An 18,350-nucleotide genomic window follows, 5' to 3' on the forward strand; every position below is an offset into this window, starting at 1 on the left:
ACACGGCGCCAAATAAAGTCACGAGTAAATGTAGCGGATTCAAAGTGACTGTTACCATGACAACAAAATACCACGTCCAATAAAAACACCAGAAGAACTTGAAGGTCACTCATCTTTTATTTTAGCCTCTAAGAACAATCACTGTGACAAACTCAGTTTCAAACTTTTATTGAATTAAAAAAAAAAATCCAATTTCCAGAAGCGAAGGCGGAGCCTTTGGTCGTCCAATCAGATGCTTACCTTTAACAACTCACCCATCGATCAGATCAATCAACCCAGACTGACAGCCGTTACACCAGAGTACCAAAAATACTTTAATTCATAAATTAAATCATTTACATCCGAGCCACAAAGGGAACAAAAAGCATTTCTCGTAAATAAAGACCGTAGAAAGGTCCGAGGATCCCAATACCAAAACGTATTGAAGTTAAAGGAGACTCCGCCTCCACACGCTAAAAACACGCCCCCTCAAGGTCACGCGTTGTTCTGATCACACGCCTCCGTTAGCACCTCCTCCTGCTTCACCTTGGGAGGCGCACTGGCCTCACACTCTACTTCCTGTTTGAGCGAGGAGGCGGGGCTAGTGGTGACGGCACAGGAAGTGCCCTCCCCACCACCTTCTTCTTCTTCTGTCTTTATAAAGGCGCTCAGCGGGTGGTCGGCCAGCAGCTTGCTGGGAGACGGAGAGACGTCGACGTAGGACGACGTCTGAGGAGCACATTATTGATCAGGATCAAATCGACTCATTTCCTCATCGATTCGACATCGCTCTCATACTTACATTTTTATAATCTTCAAAACAGGCGGGATGGAAGTTCTGGAGGAGACCAAAGGTGCAACAGTTAGAAGTGAATCATTACAGACACTAAATGACCTCATTTAATTATTGAGGTTAAAGTTGGATTTTTTTCTTTACTTAACAAACTGATTCCAGAGAAGATCCAACTTATTTCAGTTACATTCTAGAAACCTGATTTGACTTTTCTTGTGGTACCTTGTCATCGACCCGGATGGCGTCCTTCAGGAACCAGTCCTCCTCCTCCTCCACCCAGTACGTCTCGAAGGGCTCCTGACAGATCTCACACAGCTGGAGGAGCAAGTCGTTTCATTCATTAGCTGCTCAGGTGGATCATTGGGAGTCATCATCTCACCCCCCCCACACACACCTCCCCCACTTGGTCCTTGGTGGCCTTCACGCTCATGAACTCCTTCTCCTTGGCAGCGGCTTGACTCTTCTGCACCTCCTCCTCGTTCTCCTTCTCAAAGAAGTGACTCTTGGCGCGCTCTTCCAGGTCGGCGATCTCCTCAAACTCCACCCAGTCCTGATGGGGGGGGGGGGGCGACAAACTGTCAGCTCATGTGTTGGATGACAAATTTGGATTTCTGATCCTCTGCTCTGATTGGTCCCTCACCCGCAGGCCGTAGTACCAGCGGCGGTGCGTGATCTTCTTGCCGGCCACCTTCCCCGCGTGGTTCTGCCTGAAGTGCCAGTCCAGGTGGTCCGCGTACAGGTCGGTCTGAGCCGTGGTGAACCTCATGCTGCACAGGCAGCACTGGTTCCCTGAGTACAGCTTGGTGACCACGCTCTCCAAGCGGCTGGGGGGGGGGATTAGTTAGCAGGTTTAACAGACCCTATTTAACATTCTGTGAGAAGGTCTTCTGGTCTCAGACTCACTGCTTCATGAGGTCCACGGTGAAGCTGGTTAAGTCGGGGATGTCGTCATCGTCGGCCTCCTCCGCCTCCTCTTCCTCCTCCTCCACCATGGGCGGAGCCAGCGGAGCTGTGGAAGTGGGTTCTGGGAGGAATAAGGAGTAAAACGTACATTAACTCACAGGCGCTGCAGCATGGCGGCGTGCGTTTAAGGAGGCGGTCAGCTGACCGGCGGGCGGCGGCGCGGCGTCGGGCTGAGACGGCTTGATGATCCCGTTGGAGATGAGCTTGGTCAGAAGGTCGTTGACGTCCACCTGGCCAAAGTGGTTCTCCGGGGCCTGACTCTGCTGACCGAAAGGCACTGGGTTCTGAGGCAGGAAGTTCTGGTTGAGGTTCCCCAACACGTTGACCTGCAGAACAACACAGAAGCCTTCACACACCCCGCCCAGAGGTCTGATCACATGTGCGCTGCTCGCGTCACTCACCGGCTGCATCCCGAGGGCGGGAGTGGCTGGGTTGTAGAAGGGGGCGGGGCCTGACTGGCTGAAAGGCGGAGCCTGCTGCATGTTGAAGGGGAACTGGGGGTTCATTGGCTCTGGGAAGCGATGAGGGTTCATGTTGAAGTTCTGCTGGGGGGCGATGGGGTCGTAGATGGGGGGGGCCATCGGCCTCATGGAGGGCTGCAGGCCGTGCTGGGGGCCGAACCTCAGCGGGTTCTGCTGGCCCGGGGGGCACTCGTAGAGCGGGGGCGCGTTGGGCAGGTCGAAGCGGGGGCCCGGCTGAGCGGGGGACTCGAAGCGCATGAGCCGCTGCTGCTGGAAGCCCATTGGTCCAGAGCCGGGGGCCATGTTATCGAAGCACCGCGGCGAGTCAAAGTGCTGCATCGGGCCCTCAAAGTGACCCCCCCCCTCGAACCTCATAGGGGGCTGATGACCAATGGAAGCGTTGAATCTCCCGGGGCCCTGAGGGTGGGGGGCGCCATCGAACCGGCCGACGCTGTGAGACATGTGGGGCATGTTGTGAAGAGGCGGGCCCCCACCGTCGAACCTGCCGGGCCCCGGATGGTGAGGCCCCTCGAACCGGGCCGAGTCGTCGTAATGCCCGGGCCTTTCGTTCCAGCCTGGGGGGGGCGGTCTGGCGGGACCCATGTGTCCCGGCCCGTTGTACCGGTGTCCTCCATCTTGCGGGGGCGTGTGAGCCGGGGAGTCGACGTTCTGCCGGGCCGGCGCCAGCGGGCCGACGCGAACCGGCCCCTTCAGGATGGACTTGGGGGGCGGGGGGGGGATGTCCAGGGTGAGGGGCCCGTCGTCCGAGTGCTCGCTGTTGGGACTCTCGAAGCGGGCGACGGGACTCATCTCCGCCGGGTCCTTGGGGGGCAGCGGCGAGAGGCGCTCCCGCTCAAACCGGGGCGCCGCCTCGGGCCCGACGGGGCTGGGACAGCTCCTGTGGGCGACGGCCGAGGGGGGGGCGCCCTCCGGCCTCCGCGGGTCGGCGGGGGGGCCGTAGCCCCGCGGCGCGTCGTAGCCGCTCTTCTGCTCCTCGCGCTCGTCAAAACGCGGGCGCTCCGTCAGCGGCGAATTCCACTCCCGCTCGCCTGGAAACCACAGAAGAAGAAGTCATGAAGAGAGTCACTGAAAGTACACCGTGACCTTTGACCCTGCTGATGACTCACTGGGTTCTCTGGGGTCAGCCCTCCTCCTGAAGCGAAGGCCGGGCAGGGACTTGAGGGGGGGGAACTCCTTCCCGTGGTTGTACTCCTCGATGAGGCGCGGCTCGTCGTGCTCTTTGCTCCGCCTCTCGCCTGACAAATCACACAAAGCTCTGTTGCTAGGGAAACACGATCCTGTTGCCATGGAGACCAGTCCCCCAGCGCCCAGCTCACCTTGGCGGTCCCGCGGCGCGCGGCCGTATTTGGGGTGCGCGGCGCTCCGGCCCGTCTTCCCCGCCTCCTCGCCCTCCTCGGGACTCTCCTCGCCCTCCCACTCCTCCCCCGCCGCCCGGTGGGCGACCTGCGTCTTCCTCAGCTTGGACTTGTGCTCGTAGTACGACAGCTCGGCGGCGTCCATGCCGTCTCGGGGGGGCCGCGGTGTCGGCGCCAGCGGCGGCGAGCTCAGCAGCGGCAGCTTGCCGGGGGGGGCGAGGTCGTCGTCCCAGCTGTCGGAGCGCTGCTTCTCCTCCTGGTACTGGAAGAAGTGTTTGATCTGGTGGGCCATGTTCAGGAAGTCCTCCTGGGAGATCTCGCCGCTCTCCAGCCGCTTACTGGCCTGCAGACAGACAGCAGCTAGCATTTGAGCTAACGATGCTAACGGACGTGAACCATGAAGCACTTTAGAAATTACAGACTCAAATCGATGAATCGGATTAAAAAGCTTTAATCAGGAAACATTTATGGCCATAAGTTATTTCCAAGTGACTTAATAATCACCAACACGTTGTTGTGACTCACACAATGTGTCCCACATTTTCAAACCACCGTCTTTGTCCTCTGCAGGTAGACGTTGATGGAAGTTAGCAGCTAGCAGCTAGCTAGCAGCTAGCTTGCTTGTTATTATCAGTCCCAAAGGGATCCGTTTAGGTTCAAACCCTTTAAAAGATTCCCATGATCAAACATTTTGTAAAATTTACTTCAACAACAAATGAACTGTTAACAGTATACTTTGTATTTAAGAGCCAGAAGTGTAAATGTATAAAGTGGAATCATGTGTTCATCAGTGTGACAGGACGCATCAGTTACTTATTGATCTGCTCTCCCTTTGACCTCGTGACCCACGACCTGCACGGGTCAAATGTACACAGCGGATGACCCCCCCTCAAACTCCTTCGTCTTAAATGAGCGCCATGAAAATATGAATGTTAAACATTACCATGACAGTAGAAACCTGATACACAGCAGCCCCCCCCACAAAGAGCAGAGACTAAAGAAGTCCTACCCGTCTCAGCAGGTCCTTCTTGGAGGCCGAGTTGAGCACTTCGGGGATCTGCAGGTTGGCGTCCACACTGAGGCGGTGCTTGGGGGTCCGGGGGGGCGCGGGGCGGGTCGGGGTCCCGTAGGGTTTGTGTCTCTGAGGCTTCACGTGGGACTCGTCCAGCAGCTTGGGGCTGAAGAGGGGGGCACGTTTAGTTCAGAGGGAACAGCAGCTGTACATTATCACTGGAACCAATCAGAACCCTGGATTTCATCTTGTTATGAAATGAATCCGTAAACACTCACTGTTTGGTCTCCTCCCAGCCGCTCCTCCAGCGGTGAGGAGCCTCCTTGGCCTCCTTGCCCCCCCCCTCGTGGCTCCTGGGGGAGTCTCTGGACTCGGAGTGGCGCTCCTCCGCCGGCCTCTTGGACCGCCGGCCCTCCAACTGGTTCTTCTTAGGCGGGGGCCGGTCCCCCCGACTGGGCTTGCCGTGGTCCGGTCCGACCCTGCGGGGCTTCCCCGGTTTGTGGGACGGGGACGAGGAGCCCCCCCGCTTGGGCGAGCGGCGCTCCTTCCTCTTGGGGGAGGTGGCGGAGGGCGAGCGGGAGCGCGAGCGCTTCCTGGCGTGCGTGCGGGCGTTGCCCCCGGCTTTGAACTCGGGCTTCTCTGCAGAGCCGTTGGCCAGCTTCCCCTTGCTGCCTCTGGGGGGGTCGAGGCCTCTGGGGGCCTCCTCTCGCTCCTTCTTGTCGAGGCACCTCTTCTTCTCCTTCAGCTCCTCGATGCTCTTGTCCTGCGGGCGTTTCTTCAGCCGGGGGTCCTTCTTGGTGGCGTCCGCTGACTTGTGGATCTCTGCCTCCATCTTGTTTTTACTCTGCAGGGTTCTGGCCATCGGAGACGGCGACTTGGACTTCTTCTCCTCCGGCGCCTCTTTCCGTGGCGTCCTCGCTTTGTCGGGCCGGGCCGACTTCTCCGGCGTTGCTGCTGGACTTCCTGTCGCTTCGAGACCTTCTTTCTTCCCAGCATGCTGTTCTTTGGGCTGGGAGGGAGCCGGGGGGCCGGTGCGGTTCAGCCGGGGGTCTCTGGTGGGCAGCTTGGCCTCCTGAGTGGGAGGGGGGGGGATCCACGGACGGACCGCAGGACCAGCTGGCCCACTGGCCTTCAGCGCCGAGGTGGGCGGGACCACGAAGCCACCGGCCTGCAGGAGTCATTGATACAGAAATAAGACTCGGATACTAAAGAGCGGCTTCAAGTCCCTTCTGGGATCAGAACTGGTTCCTACCAGCTGGGCCTTGGTCTGCTCCAGTTCCAGCTCGATCTTCTTCTGCTGGAGCTCCAGAAGCTGCTTCTGCTTGGCCAGCAGCTGCTGTCTGATCAGCTGCTCCTGGGTCAGGCTGGACTGGCCGCCGGTGGCAGCGGCGACAGGAACCGGCTGAGGGGGCGGAGCAACCGGCGGAGTCGGCGGCGCCGAGTCAGCGGGCTGAGCAGACGGAGCCTCGTCGGCCTGGAGACACGAGGACAGAGAACATGAGCAGGACTCGGAGCACGAGGACACACAGGCGTTCAGCAGTGGTCCAGCCGGCCGGATCCGGTTTAAAGACCGTTTTCACAAAAACCGGAAACGCGTCGTCACTGTGGACGTTCTGTGAGGCGTCAACACGTCAGGAGGAAATGGAGTTAAAGCCCAACGCAACGTCAACAGCTGGCACCTTTCAAACAGGCTGCTTTTTCCTTTTGGGGGTGAAATGGTTCCAAGGAAAAGGACTAGAGCCCATGTGTCAAACCCGCTCAGTACTGTTCGGACCGTCAGGGCCACCCCACCCCCGTGGGACAGTGATCCCTAATAGGTATCATAGTCATCTGTCTGCTGCAGACACAAGTGCTTCCATAGATACGAGTGCTCCCTTTTTAATGCTACGGTTTGGTCCTTAATGGATCGCCTGGATCCATGTTCATCAAACATCACCATCAACAAGAAAGCAATGAAACAACAGATTTAGCAGCTTTTGGGAATAACAAGAACAGCCCGGTACGCTGCAATAAACTATTTCTTTGCTTGCTCCGTTTAACGTTAACATCACCACAATGATTGCGTATTTCAGGTAACAAAGACAAAAAGGTCCCCAGTGAGGGGCACATTCTGTCTGGACCGAGCACAGATGGAACCCTTCTAAAGGGGGCGGGTCCAGTACACACCTGCTTGAGGAACTTGGGGTTGACGTGGATGCTGGCGTTGACGGTGGGGGGCAGCGGCTTGATGGGCCACGCTGGGTCCACCGAGTTGACCCGCACGTCCAGCGCGTACAGCTTCTTCAGGGGGAACACGTCCTCCCAGGTGGAGCGCAGCTTGAACAGACTCTTCCTGGTGCTCTCATCCACCTAGAAGAGAGGACATGACTTGGTCCAGACACCAACCACTGAGCAGCACAACAACAGCACGCCACTATGTGTTAGAATGGTTCTGTAAGATCAACGCATGTTATGAGCCCAGCCTCCCGCTACGCTTATGATTTACAGGTAGACAGGAGGAGCAGAATGCAGGAGACCATATTGAGAAGCAAGCAACACAACAGGAGGAAGTGAGGTGGGCTGCTAACAATCACAGTGCTTTAAATGTTTGAAAGCCAAGCGGCAGCAAAGAGAACTGTACCTTTTCAAAGACACATATAAATGAAGTGATTAGGTTTTTAGCAAACACTGCAAGGTACTCTCCTCCAACATTCTTCACTATGGAATCCACTAAGTACAAAACCGGGAGCTTCTCGGCAGATGGGGCCTGGAGCAAGAGAACTCGACAAGTTTAGAAAACAACAGGGGTTAAAAATAACATTTCAGAACAAAGGCTCAGCATCACAGACGTGTCCCCCTCAGCACCCAAAACCCTGTGTGGTCCTTCAAAAACACGCCAGTAAAGTCCTCTGGAGTCGCTTAGTTCCGATTCTGCATCTCAGGAAGTCAGCGATCCTTCCCCAAAGCAAGGAGAAAAACACATGTCCCAGATGCATTTTGGGTAGAAAAAAAAGCAGGTCAGAGTCCAGTCCTCAGGAGCCACTTTACCTCCAAAGAGGGCTTCTTCCTGAAACCACTCTTTGTACGTTACCCAGGCGACCAGTCGGTGAGCTGCACTCTTTGGCATCAAAGTGAGTTTGATTCACAAGTTTTAACCTTCACAAGTGGGTTTTTGTGTTTTTTTAGACTTAAGCAGAGCTCTGCTGTTACTAAGCGCCGCAGCGGCGTGTTCAGCCGTGTCAGTAAATGGAAACCAGAGTCATATCAATAAATTACACTGGGAAATAAAAAATGACAAAAAGCACATTTCACATTTTTTATTATAACATTTTAACCATTTTCAATCACATTTCAGTAATTCAAGGCTCACTACTGAATTAATGCAGAGAAATGTATTTTTCCCATGTGTGACTGAAGCAAACTGCCGACTATAGAAGAAGGAAGAGGCCACGCCTCCTGTGACCAACAAATAGCGAGCCGATGATTTATTAACACTTAGAACATCGCTGTGGCCTCATGCAGCAGATGTGAAGACTAGAATATGACGGGTGCTCAAAGTACGTCTAATAGCTGAAGATAAGCAACGCTGTAAAAGTCAAAATCCACCATAAAGTAAACCTGACATGTTATTTAATAGATTCACACAATAGTAAGAATTATTATAGTTAAACAGATTCCAGCTGTTTTTCTGGAGTAAAAACTGAACATTTAGTGGTCTCAAGTTTTTTTAAGTTGTTCTTTAAAAAAGGAAGTTGGTTGTTTTTCTACAGTGCGACAGATGGATAGAAGTTATAATATTAACACATTTATATCAGAAGAATATCAGCGGTAATGTTTTTAAAGCATTGTGTTCTTATTGTGTCTTATTTGTGTACCAAATATGACCAAACAGACGTGGTAGAGACCTGCCAATCAGCGTGTAGCCCCGCCCTCAAGCATCTCCTGCTTTATGGTCTGTTTGACTCGACAGGGACCATCATTCACTAAATGAACATCATGCTGCATTGAAGACTTGAAACTAGAGACCATAAACTCATGTTTACAATGACAAAGTAGTCATTTTCTCACAGACTTCTATGGGACCAGAGTCACCGCCCCCTGCTGATCACTACAGAGAACAGAGCAGTAACACATGACACTGTCCGCACATGTCAAATCTCAGATAGATCTAGTTTCAACAGCTGGTTCTAAAGGCTTGCGCATGTAATTCACCTCCAGACCACCAGGTGGAGTCACGTGTTTTGTTGAAGAGGACCTAGAGAGGGACTTCTATCAGTGGTCATATTTATGGCTTTCTTCCGACAAAAGCTCTTCAAACTGATTCATTCTCTCTTCAAAAATCTTCCTTGGCGGAATTATGCTATGAACCTGGAAATGTGTGACTTCGGAAAGGATGTAGTTAGCAGATCAATCACAGCCTTGCGGGCTGCGTAGCTTTTGAAACGCCAGTACAGAAAAAGTGGTCGACGCAGGGAAGGGTGAACTAGCAAGGGGCATGTGATGTAATGTGATGTAATGTGATGTGGTGCATCCCTCGAGTTTCTGAAACTGCAGAACCATAAACTAGGCTTGGACGGTCTGGCAATGCTGGGGCTATGATGAAAGCACTTTGACTGCGTTATTTGGAGGGGCTGAAGCAGCATATCTTATTGTGAAAGGTTGGAATTTGGTTCCCGGTGACATTGATGGAGATCTTAGCGACGCTTGAACCGATATTGAATCCCAGAAAAAAACTGTTTACAATAACGATTTACGTCTTCGCGGCTAAATCACTCACTTTCTCTTCAAGTATTTTCCCACAATGGTTATAGTTGACGACTAAGGTCTGATGTTGCATTTAAGAATATTTTTAAAAACAACTACGGTTAAAAAATAAGTCCAAATAAGATCTGTCACCACTTTGAAAACCACGTATTGCCTCAGCTCACATTTGAATGCTTAGTTTAATGTAGTTTACTGTCACATCATAAGTTTGTCGATTTTAGACTTTCAGAAATAAAGTCAAAGGATTACAAATGATCTATTTTTAAAAAGTTGGATTTTCACTTCAGCGTGGCACTGTCTTCGGATTAAAACTACCTTCAAGTGCTTTGAAAAAACTTTCAGAAGATCCATAAATGAATTTATCACGTCCGATGAAACCGAGCTGTTAATAGAGTTAAAAGAGGCAACTGAAACAACGGAATTAAGCGCAGCTACGTGTTCGCTAGCCGCCATGTTTGTTTCAGCTAACGCTAGCGCGGTGCACCCGGACTTGTTGCTACAGTAAGCGAACTCAAAACAGCCCGGCCTGTTCCTACGGTTTGGTTAAGCTAACGGTAACATTAGCGTAGAACACCACGGGCTTACTCCTTGTGTTTATTAAGCTAACGTCACCCCAGAACATCCACGGACAAGCACTAATGTTTGATTAGGCTAACGCTAGCTCAGCACGCCAGGGGCCTGTTACTAAAGTTAAAATCAACAGAACACAAATTGAAAGTATTCCATATTTATAAAAACCTTGCTTATTTGCGCTTCAATAATAGCGACGATATCCTTGGCGAAGTTGAGGTTTTCCTCCGCCAGGATGGTCAGCATGTTGATGTGCGGCTTGCTGTTGAACGTCAGGTCCTCCAGCGAGGACTGATACTCCCGGCACGCGTCTTCTCTCGCCGCGGTGTCCGCCATCTTCGACCCGGGAAAACCTACAGCGGCTCTATCAATACCGTAACCATTGATTGGCAGGCAGTCCATGAACTCATGTGACTAACTGTTCTGGCCGGACTGGGTCGCGTTTAACATAAAACAACAACAATGGAGGTTGTGGTTTATTCCCGCCGTCTCCTTGTAGGTCTCAGCGCCGTCCTTTCCTTTTTTTCGACGCCAACAAGATGGCAACTGGCAGCCGAAGGCCGTGTGCGTCACACACAATCGTTAATACGCAACGTGACATGTGTTCAGTCCCATTGGGTAGTTTTAGGCCGCCGGAGCAGGGCTCTCTGCATTCATTGGCTCGATGAAATAACAGCTAGACGAGTGAGCCAATCAGATGGAGGCACTGTAAGTTTTCGTTGCATAAGTTTTTTCAGGGCAAGTTTCCCAACATAGCACCCCGAGGCGGAGTGGTCCGTGTATCTTTTGATCGTCCCTTTTACCGTAAAAAACAGAAGACGAAAACACTCGTTTTGAATCGAAAGCGGTAAAACGGAAGTGTGCGGAAGTGGCCAGGGGTTTGTTGTTTTTGGTTTAGGACCAATTTTTACGGTTAATCCCTTTTGTATTTTTTCCCATAAAACGAACATACGAAGCATAGCCGCTAAACCGGAAGTACATAGATTTTCACAGTAAGAATCAAGAGAATGGGACGTTATAAGCCCAGTTTATGCTTCTGCGTTTTCAGAGGAATGCAAGGACACGCAGACGCAAGAGCCCTTTGAGCCACTTTTCACCCTCTAGGGCCGTCGACCCATTTTTATAAACTTGCGTCAAAAGCTACGCGAGCCCACAAGGCTGTGGTTGGTCTGCTAACTACATCATTACCGCCATTATTAAAACAAAGTCAGACCGAATCCGTAAATATGACCACTGATACAGCCCCGCATTGGTGGACTATAAGGGCGCGATGATTGCCTCCGAGTCATGGGGGGGCTGACTGGTGTTTCTCTGGTGGACTTGCTCTGGTACCCAGCAGCACTGTGCAGAACCTTTGAGATCAGGACGCGTCCTTTCAATTACATTCTGTCTCTCAGGAGGCAAGACATGTGGTTTCATTGTGCTCATCCCTCTGTCCTCACTGTCCTCACTGGCACCAATGATTTCAGGTCCAGTTGCATTATGAACTTGAGTCGCTTGCCTCCATGATTGAAAGCTTAGGGAAGAAATGCGTCCTGTGAGAGAAGAGAAAGAGCCTCACCTGTGGACTGCTACTGGTCTGGGTTTTATTAGACACTTTGATACCCTTTGGACTGAGCAGGTCCTTTTTAAATATGATAGACTACACCCAAATAGAAAGGCTAGTGAAAAGCTGATCCAGAACTTCATTAATTACATTGGCTTCCACCACAAGACCCTGCCCAGTCTTCTGGTCCAGTCCGGATCACTGGAAGGACATCTTCAATTTGTTCACACCGTCTGCACAGACAGAACCTCATCTATGTAGAAACCGTTTCCACCTTTAGCAAGAAGTCTCAGCATTTTATCTTGACAAATGATTTGGACTTTTTTATGACTACTGAATCTTGGACAAGCCCAGCGGATGCTCCCATATGAACAGGCCGAGAAGGATTTGGATATCTGCGCCTCCTGAAGCTGAAAAGCCTCCAGTCAGTGCTTTACTGTGTGGTCTGACGTACAATAAAAAGATGAATGAAAGGAACTCTGCACAAATTTATGAAAACAGATTTTTTTCCAGGTGTCATTTTGCTTTCTAGGTGCCTCACTTACTGAAAACAATACAACAAAGATATCAGATTAACAAAAAAGAGGCCATGTTACAGAAAATCAAATGAAAACAGACAAAAAGAAACGGCAAACGAAGAATAAATAGTAAATGACTTTTTATCCATGTCCAACCAAAATAGATGCAAAACAATTATAAAGGTCGTATGTCACATGATGCATAAGTCGTCCCATGTTCTTCATGTTTTAAAACAAACGCTGCATATCAATTCATCGGCCTAGCTTCAGTTGTTAGTTATCATCTTTATTTTAATTCAGTAAAGCAGACTGCATGTAGCCCCGCCCCTAAAGCATCCCCTGCTTAATGGCCCAATGTGATACCTGTCAATCAGCAGGTAGCCTAAAGCAATACATTAGAGCCCGCCCCTTTCAGCGTCACACGTTATCCATGAATTCAAGGAGTAACTTAAGAGATGACAACTTTATTTTCTATGAAAAAAAGAGACACTATATTACTGCGCCGTTTTTTCTCTTTAATAATTGTTTTTGATTTATTTTCTCCACACAGAATAAAGATAATTCTATCATCTGAATAGGTATCAGTTTATTTTTTGTGTAATGTAAAATTAAACATTATTCAACACCGTGATCATTATCTGAACTCATGACCAGCTGTGAGGTCACTGTGATGTCACTGTGATGTCACACTGTGGCCCCTCGAGGATTCCACAATAAGAGCAGGAATGAATCGTTAAAAAGAGGATAAACAACGTCCATCGCCGCGGTAACCAAGGAATGATTCACTGGAGGAGTTGGATTGGATTTCCCATGATGCCCTGCTTCATCCAAACATTTTATTGGTGTTGAGAGTGAACACAGTGGTGTCATAGGTCAGAAGGGGGCGGGGTCACCGCTCTATTGGAGCAGACTTCCTGTTGAGTCCTTCAGCTCTCAGGTGCTGCTACTAATCTTCTTTGTTTCACTCCACTAAATGCAGCGGTGTGTCCAATACTAACAAGATGAAGAGGAGAGCTCCAGTTAACAGTGAGTGAGTCTCTGTAGTACAGGGGGGGTTGGGGGGGGGGGGGGGGTCCTCAGGCGTCAGACTCCTCGCTGCTGTCCCGGCTGATCTCGATCTGCAGAGACGGCAGGTGGTCCAGCCGGCTCTTCTTCAGCTGGGGGCTCACCTGCTGCTGCTTCCGTTTGATCATGGCGCCCCACATCTCCTGCAGGGTGGAGTCGTCCTCCTCCCCCTCCTCCTTCTCCTCCCCAACTCCTCCCATCTGGCTGCCGCCAGCGTCGCTTTTCCCTGAAGAAGAAAACAGACCCTCGCGGCTGCTCGACCCTCGCTCGGGACGCAGGGCGGCGCCATTGGTGTCTTCACCGGAACCGAGTCTGCTCCACAGGGCGCCTGCACGCACACGCACACACAGACACACACGCACGCACACGCACACACACACACACACACACACACACACACACACGTTTGGGAGTGCTGTCATCATTTGGACAGAAGACCTAATTGGACGTGCAAACTGGGGGTGAAAAAGGAGACAGCGGGGAGGAGGCTGTGTGTGGGGGGGGGGGGGTAAATGATGTCATCGCCTAATTTATCCAATTGTTGCGCAAGCTTCCTGTGAGACTCGCTGAGGACAGGAAGTGCAGTTTGCAACATCGCCAAGTTGGCAGCACTGATTTGGAGGGAGATCTCAGCGCTGATTGGCCGAGGCTCGTCCAAGATGTTCCATCTCCTTGTCTCACTCTTAGAGGCGCTGGCTGGCCAGTTGACCCCCCAATAAAAACTCTTTGGCTCTACACGATTGACGTGGATGACAGGTGTGCTAACGAAGTGTCATGAGGAAACATTTAGTGGACAAATCCATCAGGACGATAATGAAAACATGAACAGATCTGTGGACGGGTTTCTAATAAAGGCCTTAGAGACTCACTCTTCTTGTCTTTGGACGACCTGGAGAAGACCTCTTTCTTCTCCTGGATGGCCACACCCAGTCGGCGGTGCACGTCTCTGATTGGCTCTCTGGTGGGGGCCTTGTCTCTGGGAGAGAAAGGGGAGGGCGAGCGTTGTCTGTCGGGGGAGTACCGCCGCTTCCCCAACCGCTGCCGTACGTCTGCAGAGACAGAGTGAGACAGACGGAATGAGACGGACAGAGTGAGACAGATGGCGTGAGACGGACAGACAGAGTGAGACAGACTGACAGAGTGATACGGACAGAGTGAGACAGACAGTGAGACAGACGGACAGAGTGAGACAGACGGACAGAGTGAGACGGACAGAGTGAGACAGACGGAGTGAGACGGACAGACAGAGTGAGACAGACGGCGTGAGACGGACAGACAGAGCGAGACAGACTGACAGAGTGAGACGGACAGTGAGACAGACGGACAGAGTGAGGCAGATAGAGTGAGACAGACGGACGGAGTGAGACGGACAGAGTGAGACAGACAGACGGACAGAGTGAGACAGACGGAATGAGACGGACAGACAGAGTGAGACAGACGGCGTGAGACGGACAGACAGAGCGAGACAGACTGACAGAGTGAGACGGACAGTGAGACAGACGGACAGAGTGAGGCAGATAGAGTGAGACAGACGGACAGAGTGAGACGGACAGAGTGAGACAGAGTGAGAAAGACAGTGAGAAAGACAGAGTGAGACAGACGGACAGAGTGAGACAGATAGAGTGAGGCAGATAGAGTGAGACAGACGGACAGAGTGAGACGGACAGAGTGAGACAGAGTGAGAAAGACAGTGAGAAAGACAGAGTGAGACAGACGGACAGAGTGAGACAGATAGAGTGAGACAGACAGAGTGAGACAGACAGACGGCGTGAGACGGACAGAGTGAGACGGACAGAGTGAGACTGTCGTCTGACCCACATGATTCCTGATCAGCTGACCTGTCTTCCCGCTGGAGGCCCCTGGGGGGGGCAGTCTGTTCTGACTTCCTTTCCTCTTCTCTTCCAGAAGCTGCCGGACGTCGGTCATCTTGGAGGGGGGGGGCGACTTGGTTCTGGTCTGAGACTCTCCGACCCGGTTCCTGCAGACAGCACAGACGTTTTAGATGGAATATGCTCTACTGGAGAATCACATTACGAGTGAAGGGTTCTGACCGGATGCTCTTCAGGTGGCCGTCCAGCTCGTCGGCGTACATCGTCATCTTCTTGCTCTTCTTGGGGGACGGCGTGGAGATCATCTTCAGCTCCAGGTCGTAGTCCATCTCGTCCGACTCCGACCACGGAGACAGGGAGCGCTCGGCCCGGTTGCTGCGAGGCAGCGCCCCCCCTCCTGCCGGCCGGCCTGACCCCCCCACAGCAGCCCTGTCGCTTCTCTCCTTGTACTCCACCACCCGGTCATCCTCCATGTCCTCCTCTTCCTCCTCCTCCTCCTCCTCCTCCTTGATGGGCTCCTCCGGCAGGTTGACCAGGTCGGCTGGAGGGAAGAACAACGTCTCATTATCAGCCCTTCTGCCCCAATCTAAACGTGTCACACTGGTTCAGACGTTATTTTGATTTGGCCGGTGTTGCCGCGGCGACGGGATGGACAGCCGTTACCGGAGTGCCGATGCGTGTACGGCGGCGTGTGTCCCATGTTGTCTCCGATCAGAGGCTTCTTGGTCTTGATGACGTCCCTCTGGATCCTCCGGTTGTGGAACCTCCTCTTCCTGCACACATGTGTTCATTAAATATGCCTGATGTAAAAGCTTCTGATTGGACGGATGCAAACAGCGACACGAAGGATGGAGCCCCACCACGAGTTGCTGAGGATTCCCTTCATGCCTCCGTAGTTGGGGTTTCCGTACTTCATGTAGTATCGACTCCGCCGTGCGGCGCCGAGCTCCTTCTTATCGTCTGAGGCAGAAAGGGTCAGTCCGTCACTTGTAAGGACGCCATCAGCGGCGCGTAGCTCGGCTCAGAGAAGACTCACCGTGCGTGGCGAAGCGCAGCAGGAGCTTGTTTCCTTTGAAGGGTTTGATGGCCGCTCGCAGCTCGTTCCTCAGCAGAGACTCTCTCTCCATCAGTGACAGGTCGGCCACCTGAGGCAATCAATGGTCATCAGCAGTGATCAACCAGGCCGACCGGTTATTGGCAGTAATCAATAAGCTCTACCTGCACGGCCTCTGTCTTGGGTTTCTGCTCGTCTTGGTCTTTCACCTCGATCTCCTCGCAGCTCTTCTTCACGGCTTCCGGTTGGTCCTCCTCCTCCTCCTCCTCTGACCTTTGACCTTCGAGACTTTTGCTGAGGTTGTTGGGCACATCAGCTGGCGGCTCGTCGTCCGTGGCAACTGTCTCTGGGCTGGTCATCCGGCTGCTGTTGACGAGGGCCCGGATGGAGGTGTCGTCATCGAGCCAGACCACGTTACCTAGGCAACCACGATTCATTATGGGATCCCTTGTCACAAGTCCCCTGAAGGCCACCAACAAGAGTGTGTGTGTGTACATGTATGTGGTGTGTGTGTGTGACTCACAGGAGGTGTCGTCAATCCACTCGATGTGAGCAGGAGGGTACTCTTTGAAGTATCCAAAGATGTCCTGAGTGCTCATGTCGTCTACACCTGTCACGTAGATGGCCTCCATCCGCAGGCTGGGGATAGCTGAGCACCACAGAGGAAGAGCACAGAGATAGTTATTAGCACCACAGAAGAAGAGCACAGGGATAGTTATTAGAAGCCATGGTGCCGTCACTGCACCTTTCTTCATGGTGTCTTTGTCCATCAGCACATTCCTCTGCTCCTCCTTCTCCTCGGAGGGGAGGTGGAATCGTCTCGCTCGCTTCTCCTTCCTCTCAAAGGCCTCCTGATGAACACAAAGAGCACTTTTGACTATCAGATAGAAAGAACATTTTTATTATGTATGCCTCATTTGAACATTCCATGTGACTACCTCATTGGAAGAATGTTTACCACATTATGTGTTTTGATGTATTTAACATTAACCAAGAATAAATTAATTGAATGACAAGGGTTGTCCAAACTTTGGACTGGTACTGCAAGTCATTTTATGTGTGTGTGTGTGTGTGTGTGTGTGTGTGCGCACTAGACATATAAGCCATTTGTTTTTTTTATAGTAAATTGACTTCATTCATCCAGAAAATTCTTCAATATAATGAATATGTCTCAAATTCAGAGAAGCATCAGGATTCTTCCTGGTAAATATGACCATGATTGTTTGTTACCTGGAGGGCTCAAGTCTCCTTATCACAGCTGGTGAGTCACATACTGGAGCCTGATAGGCTGTGCCAGCTGTGATGTCCCTATGCTTACACACATCACAGGTACATTAATGTGATGGAACCTTGTCCACTTACTACTGGAGATCCTCAGGGCTGCGTCCTGGGTCCCCTCCTCTTCTCTCTCTACACAACTCGCCGGTCATTAGCTCGCATGGTTTCTCCTAGCACAGCTACGCTGATGACACCCTCCCTCACACGGATCTCTGCCTGACTGACGTCTCTCAGTGGAGGTCCACTGACCACCTGAAGATCAACCCAGACAAGACTGAACTACTTCTCTCTCCGGGGAAAGACTCTCTGACCCAGGACCTGACTGCTAACCCTGACCCCCAACATCACAGCGACAACTCGATCCTGTAGGTCCACGCGCTACAACATCAGGAGAACACACTGTGTCCCCCCCCTGAAAACCACTCCCCTCCCTCCCCCCGCTGAATAATTGTGCAATTAAAAAACAAAATGTATTTTTTGTGAAGTTGTAAACTTAGGGGAAAGAAGGAGGCGCAGGTACTGATTCAGGCTCTTGTCCTCTCCTGGACTACTGTAACTGTCTCCTGGCAGGTCTCCCTGCTCCATTCCACCTCTGCAGCTCATCCACAATGCAGCAGCTCCACTGGTCTTCAACCTTCTTAAGTTCTTCCACACTTCTCCACTGCTCCTCTCTTCACTGGTTACCAGTGGCTGCCTCATCCAGTTCAAAGCCCTGGTGCTCACGTAGCATGCTGTGAATGGATGGGGTCCAGTCTCCATCCAGGACCTGGTGAAACCCTCCATCCCAACATCAAGCTGCTTGTTCCTCACTGAGAGCAAAACACTGGACTAGATCTCCACTCTTTGCTGTCCTGCTCCTAGATGGTGGAAGGAGCTCTGTGATGACATCAGGACCACAGAGAGCCTTCACATCTTCACACTAAACACTAACACACTGTAGACCTTAAACTGGACTTATAATGGATCTTATGCATAACTAGTTGTAAATCTTCTTTGATGAAATGGCACGTTCTTGTTCTTCTGGGTTTGTTTCCTTATGCTTGAAATGCTCTGATTGTAAGTCGCTTTGGATCAAAGCATCTGATAAATGACATGCGATGGTACCTTTGAGTTGACGTCGATCCCGGTGATGAAGGCTCCGGCCTTGTTCTCGTACCGCCGGC

At 51.7% G+C, this 18,350-nt stretch overlaps 2 protein-coding genes across 3 annotated transcripts in view; both read right to left on the minus strand.

Moving 5' to 3' along the window:
• Window positions 1–98: 98 nt before the first annotated feature.
• Window positions 99–10,466, minus strand: pcf11 (PCF11 cleavage and polyadenylation factor subunit). Of its 2 annotated transcripts, XM_037466939.2 has the most exons (16): window positions 10,066–10,466; window positions 7,205–7,330; window positions 6,751–6,933; window positions 5,837–6,058; window positions 4,863–5,752; window positions 4,582–4,750; window positions 3,534–3,915; window positions 3,324–3,452; window positions 2,137–3,245; window positions 1,881–2,061; window positions 1,676–1,796; window positions 1,413–1,596; window positions 1,167–1,322; window positions 995–1,087; window positions 782–817; window positions 99–708 (listed from the first exon to the last, which is right to left on the minus strand). In XM_037466939.2, exons 1-16 carry the CDS (start codon window positions 10,297–10,299, stop codon window positions 475–477), a joined length of 4,449 nt encoding a protein of 1,482 aa, XP_037322836.2. In that variant the 5' UTR covers window positions 10,300–10,466; the 3' UTR covers window positions 99–474. The 2 variants fall into 2 exon arrangements, with proteins under 2 accessions (XP_037322836.2, XP_037322838.2); XM_037466941.2 differs by lacking the exon at window positions 7,205–7,330 and having other exon boundaries at window positions 10,066–10,465.
• A 1,445-nt stretch (window positions 10,467–11,911) lies between these two features.
• The window catches only part of ncbp3 (nuclear cap binding subunit 3), a 7,302-nt gene continuing 863 nt past the window's right edge, over window positions 11,912–18,350 (minus strand). Inside the window, exons 2-12 of the mRNA XM_037467275.2 lie at window positions 18,292–18,350; window positions 16,655–16,760; window positions 16,433–16,558; window positions 16,074–16,327; window positions 15,892–16,000; window positions 15,716–15,815; window positions 15,519–15,628; window positions 15,078–15,396; window positions 14,865–15,004; window positions 13,896–14,075; window positions 11,912–13,354 (exon numbers count right to left, since the gene is read on the minus strand). The exon at window positions 18,292–18,350 is cut by the window's right edge and continues 7 nt beyond it. Coding sequence (XP_037323172.1) covers window positions 13,038–13,354; window positions 13,896–14,075; window positions 14,865–15,004; window positions 15,078–15,396; window positions 15,519–15,628; window positions 15,716–15,815; window positions 15,892–16,000; window positions 16,074–16,327; window positions 16,433–16,558; window positions 16,655–16,760; window positions 18,292–18,350 — 1,820 coding nt within the window. The 3' untranslated portion in view covers window positions 11,912–13,037. The remainder of the gene's footprint in view (window positions 13,355–13,895; window positions 14,076–14,864; window positions 15,005–15,077; window positions 15,397–15,518; window positions 15,629–15,715; window positions 15,816–15,891; window positions 16,001–16,073; window positions 16,328–16,432; window positions 16,559–16,654; window positions 16,761–18,291) is intronic.

Source organism: Pungitius pungitius, chromosome 16 (assembly GCF_949316345.1).
Source record: "Pungitius pungitius chromosome 16, fPunPun2.1, whole genome shotgun sequence".
In the NCBI taxonomy this organism is placed as follows: Eukaryota; Metazoa; Chordata; class Actinopteri; order Perciformes; family Gasterosteidae; genus Pungitius; species Pungitius pungitius.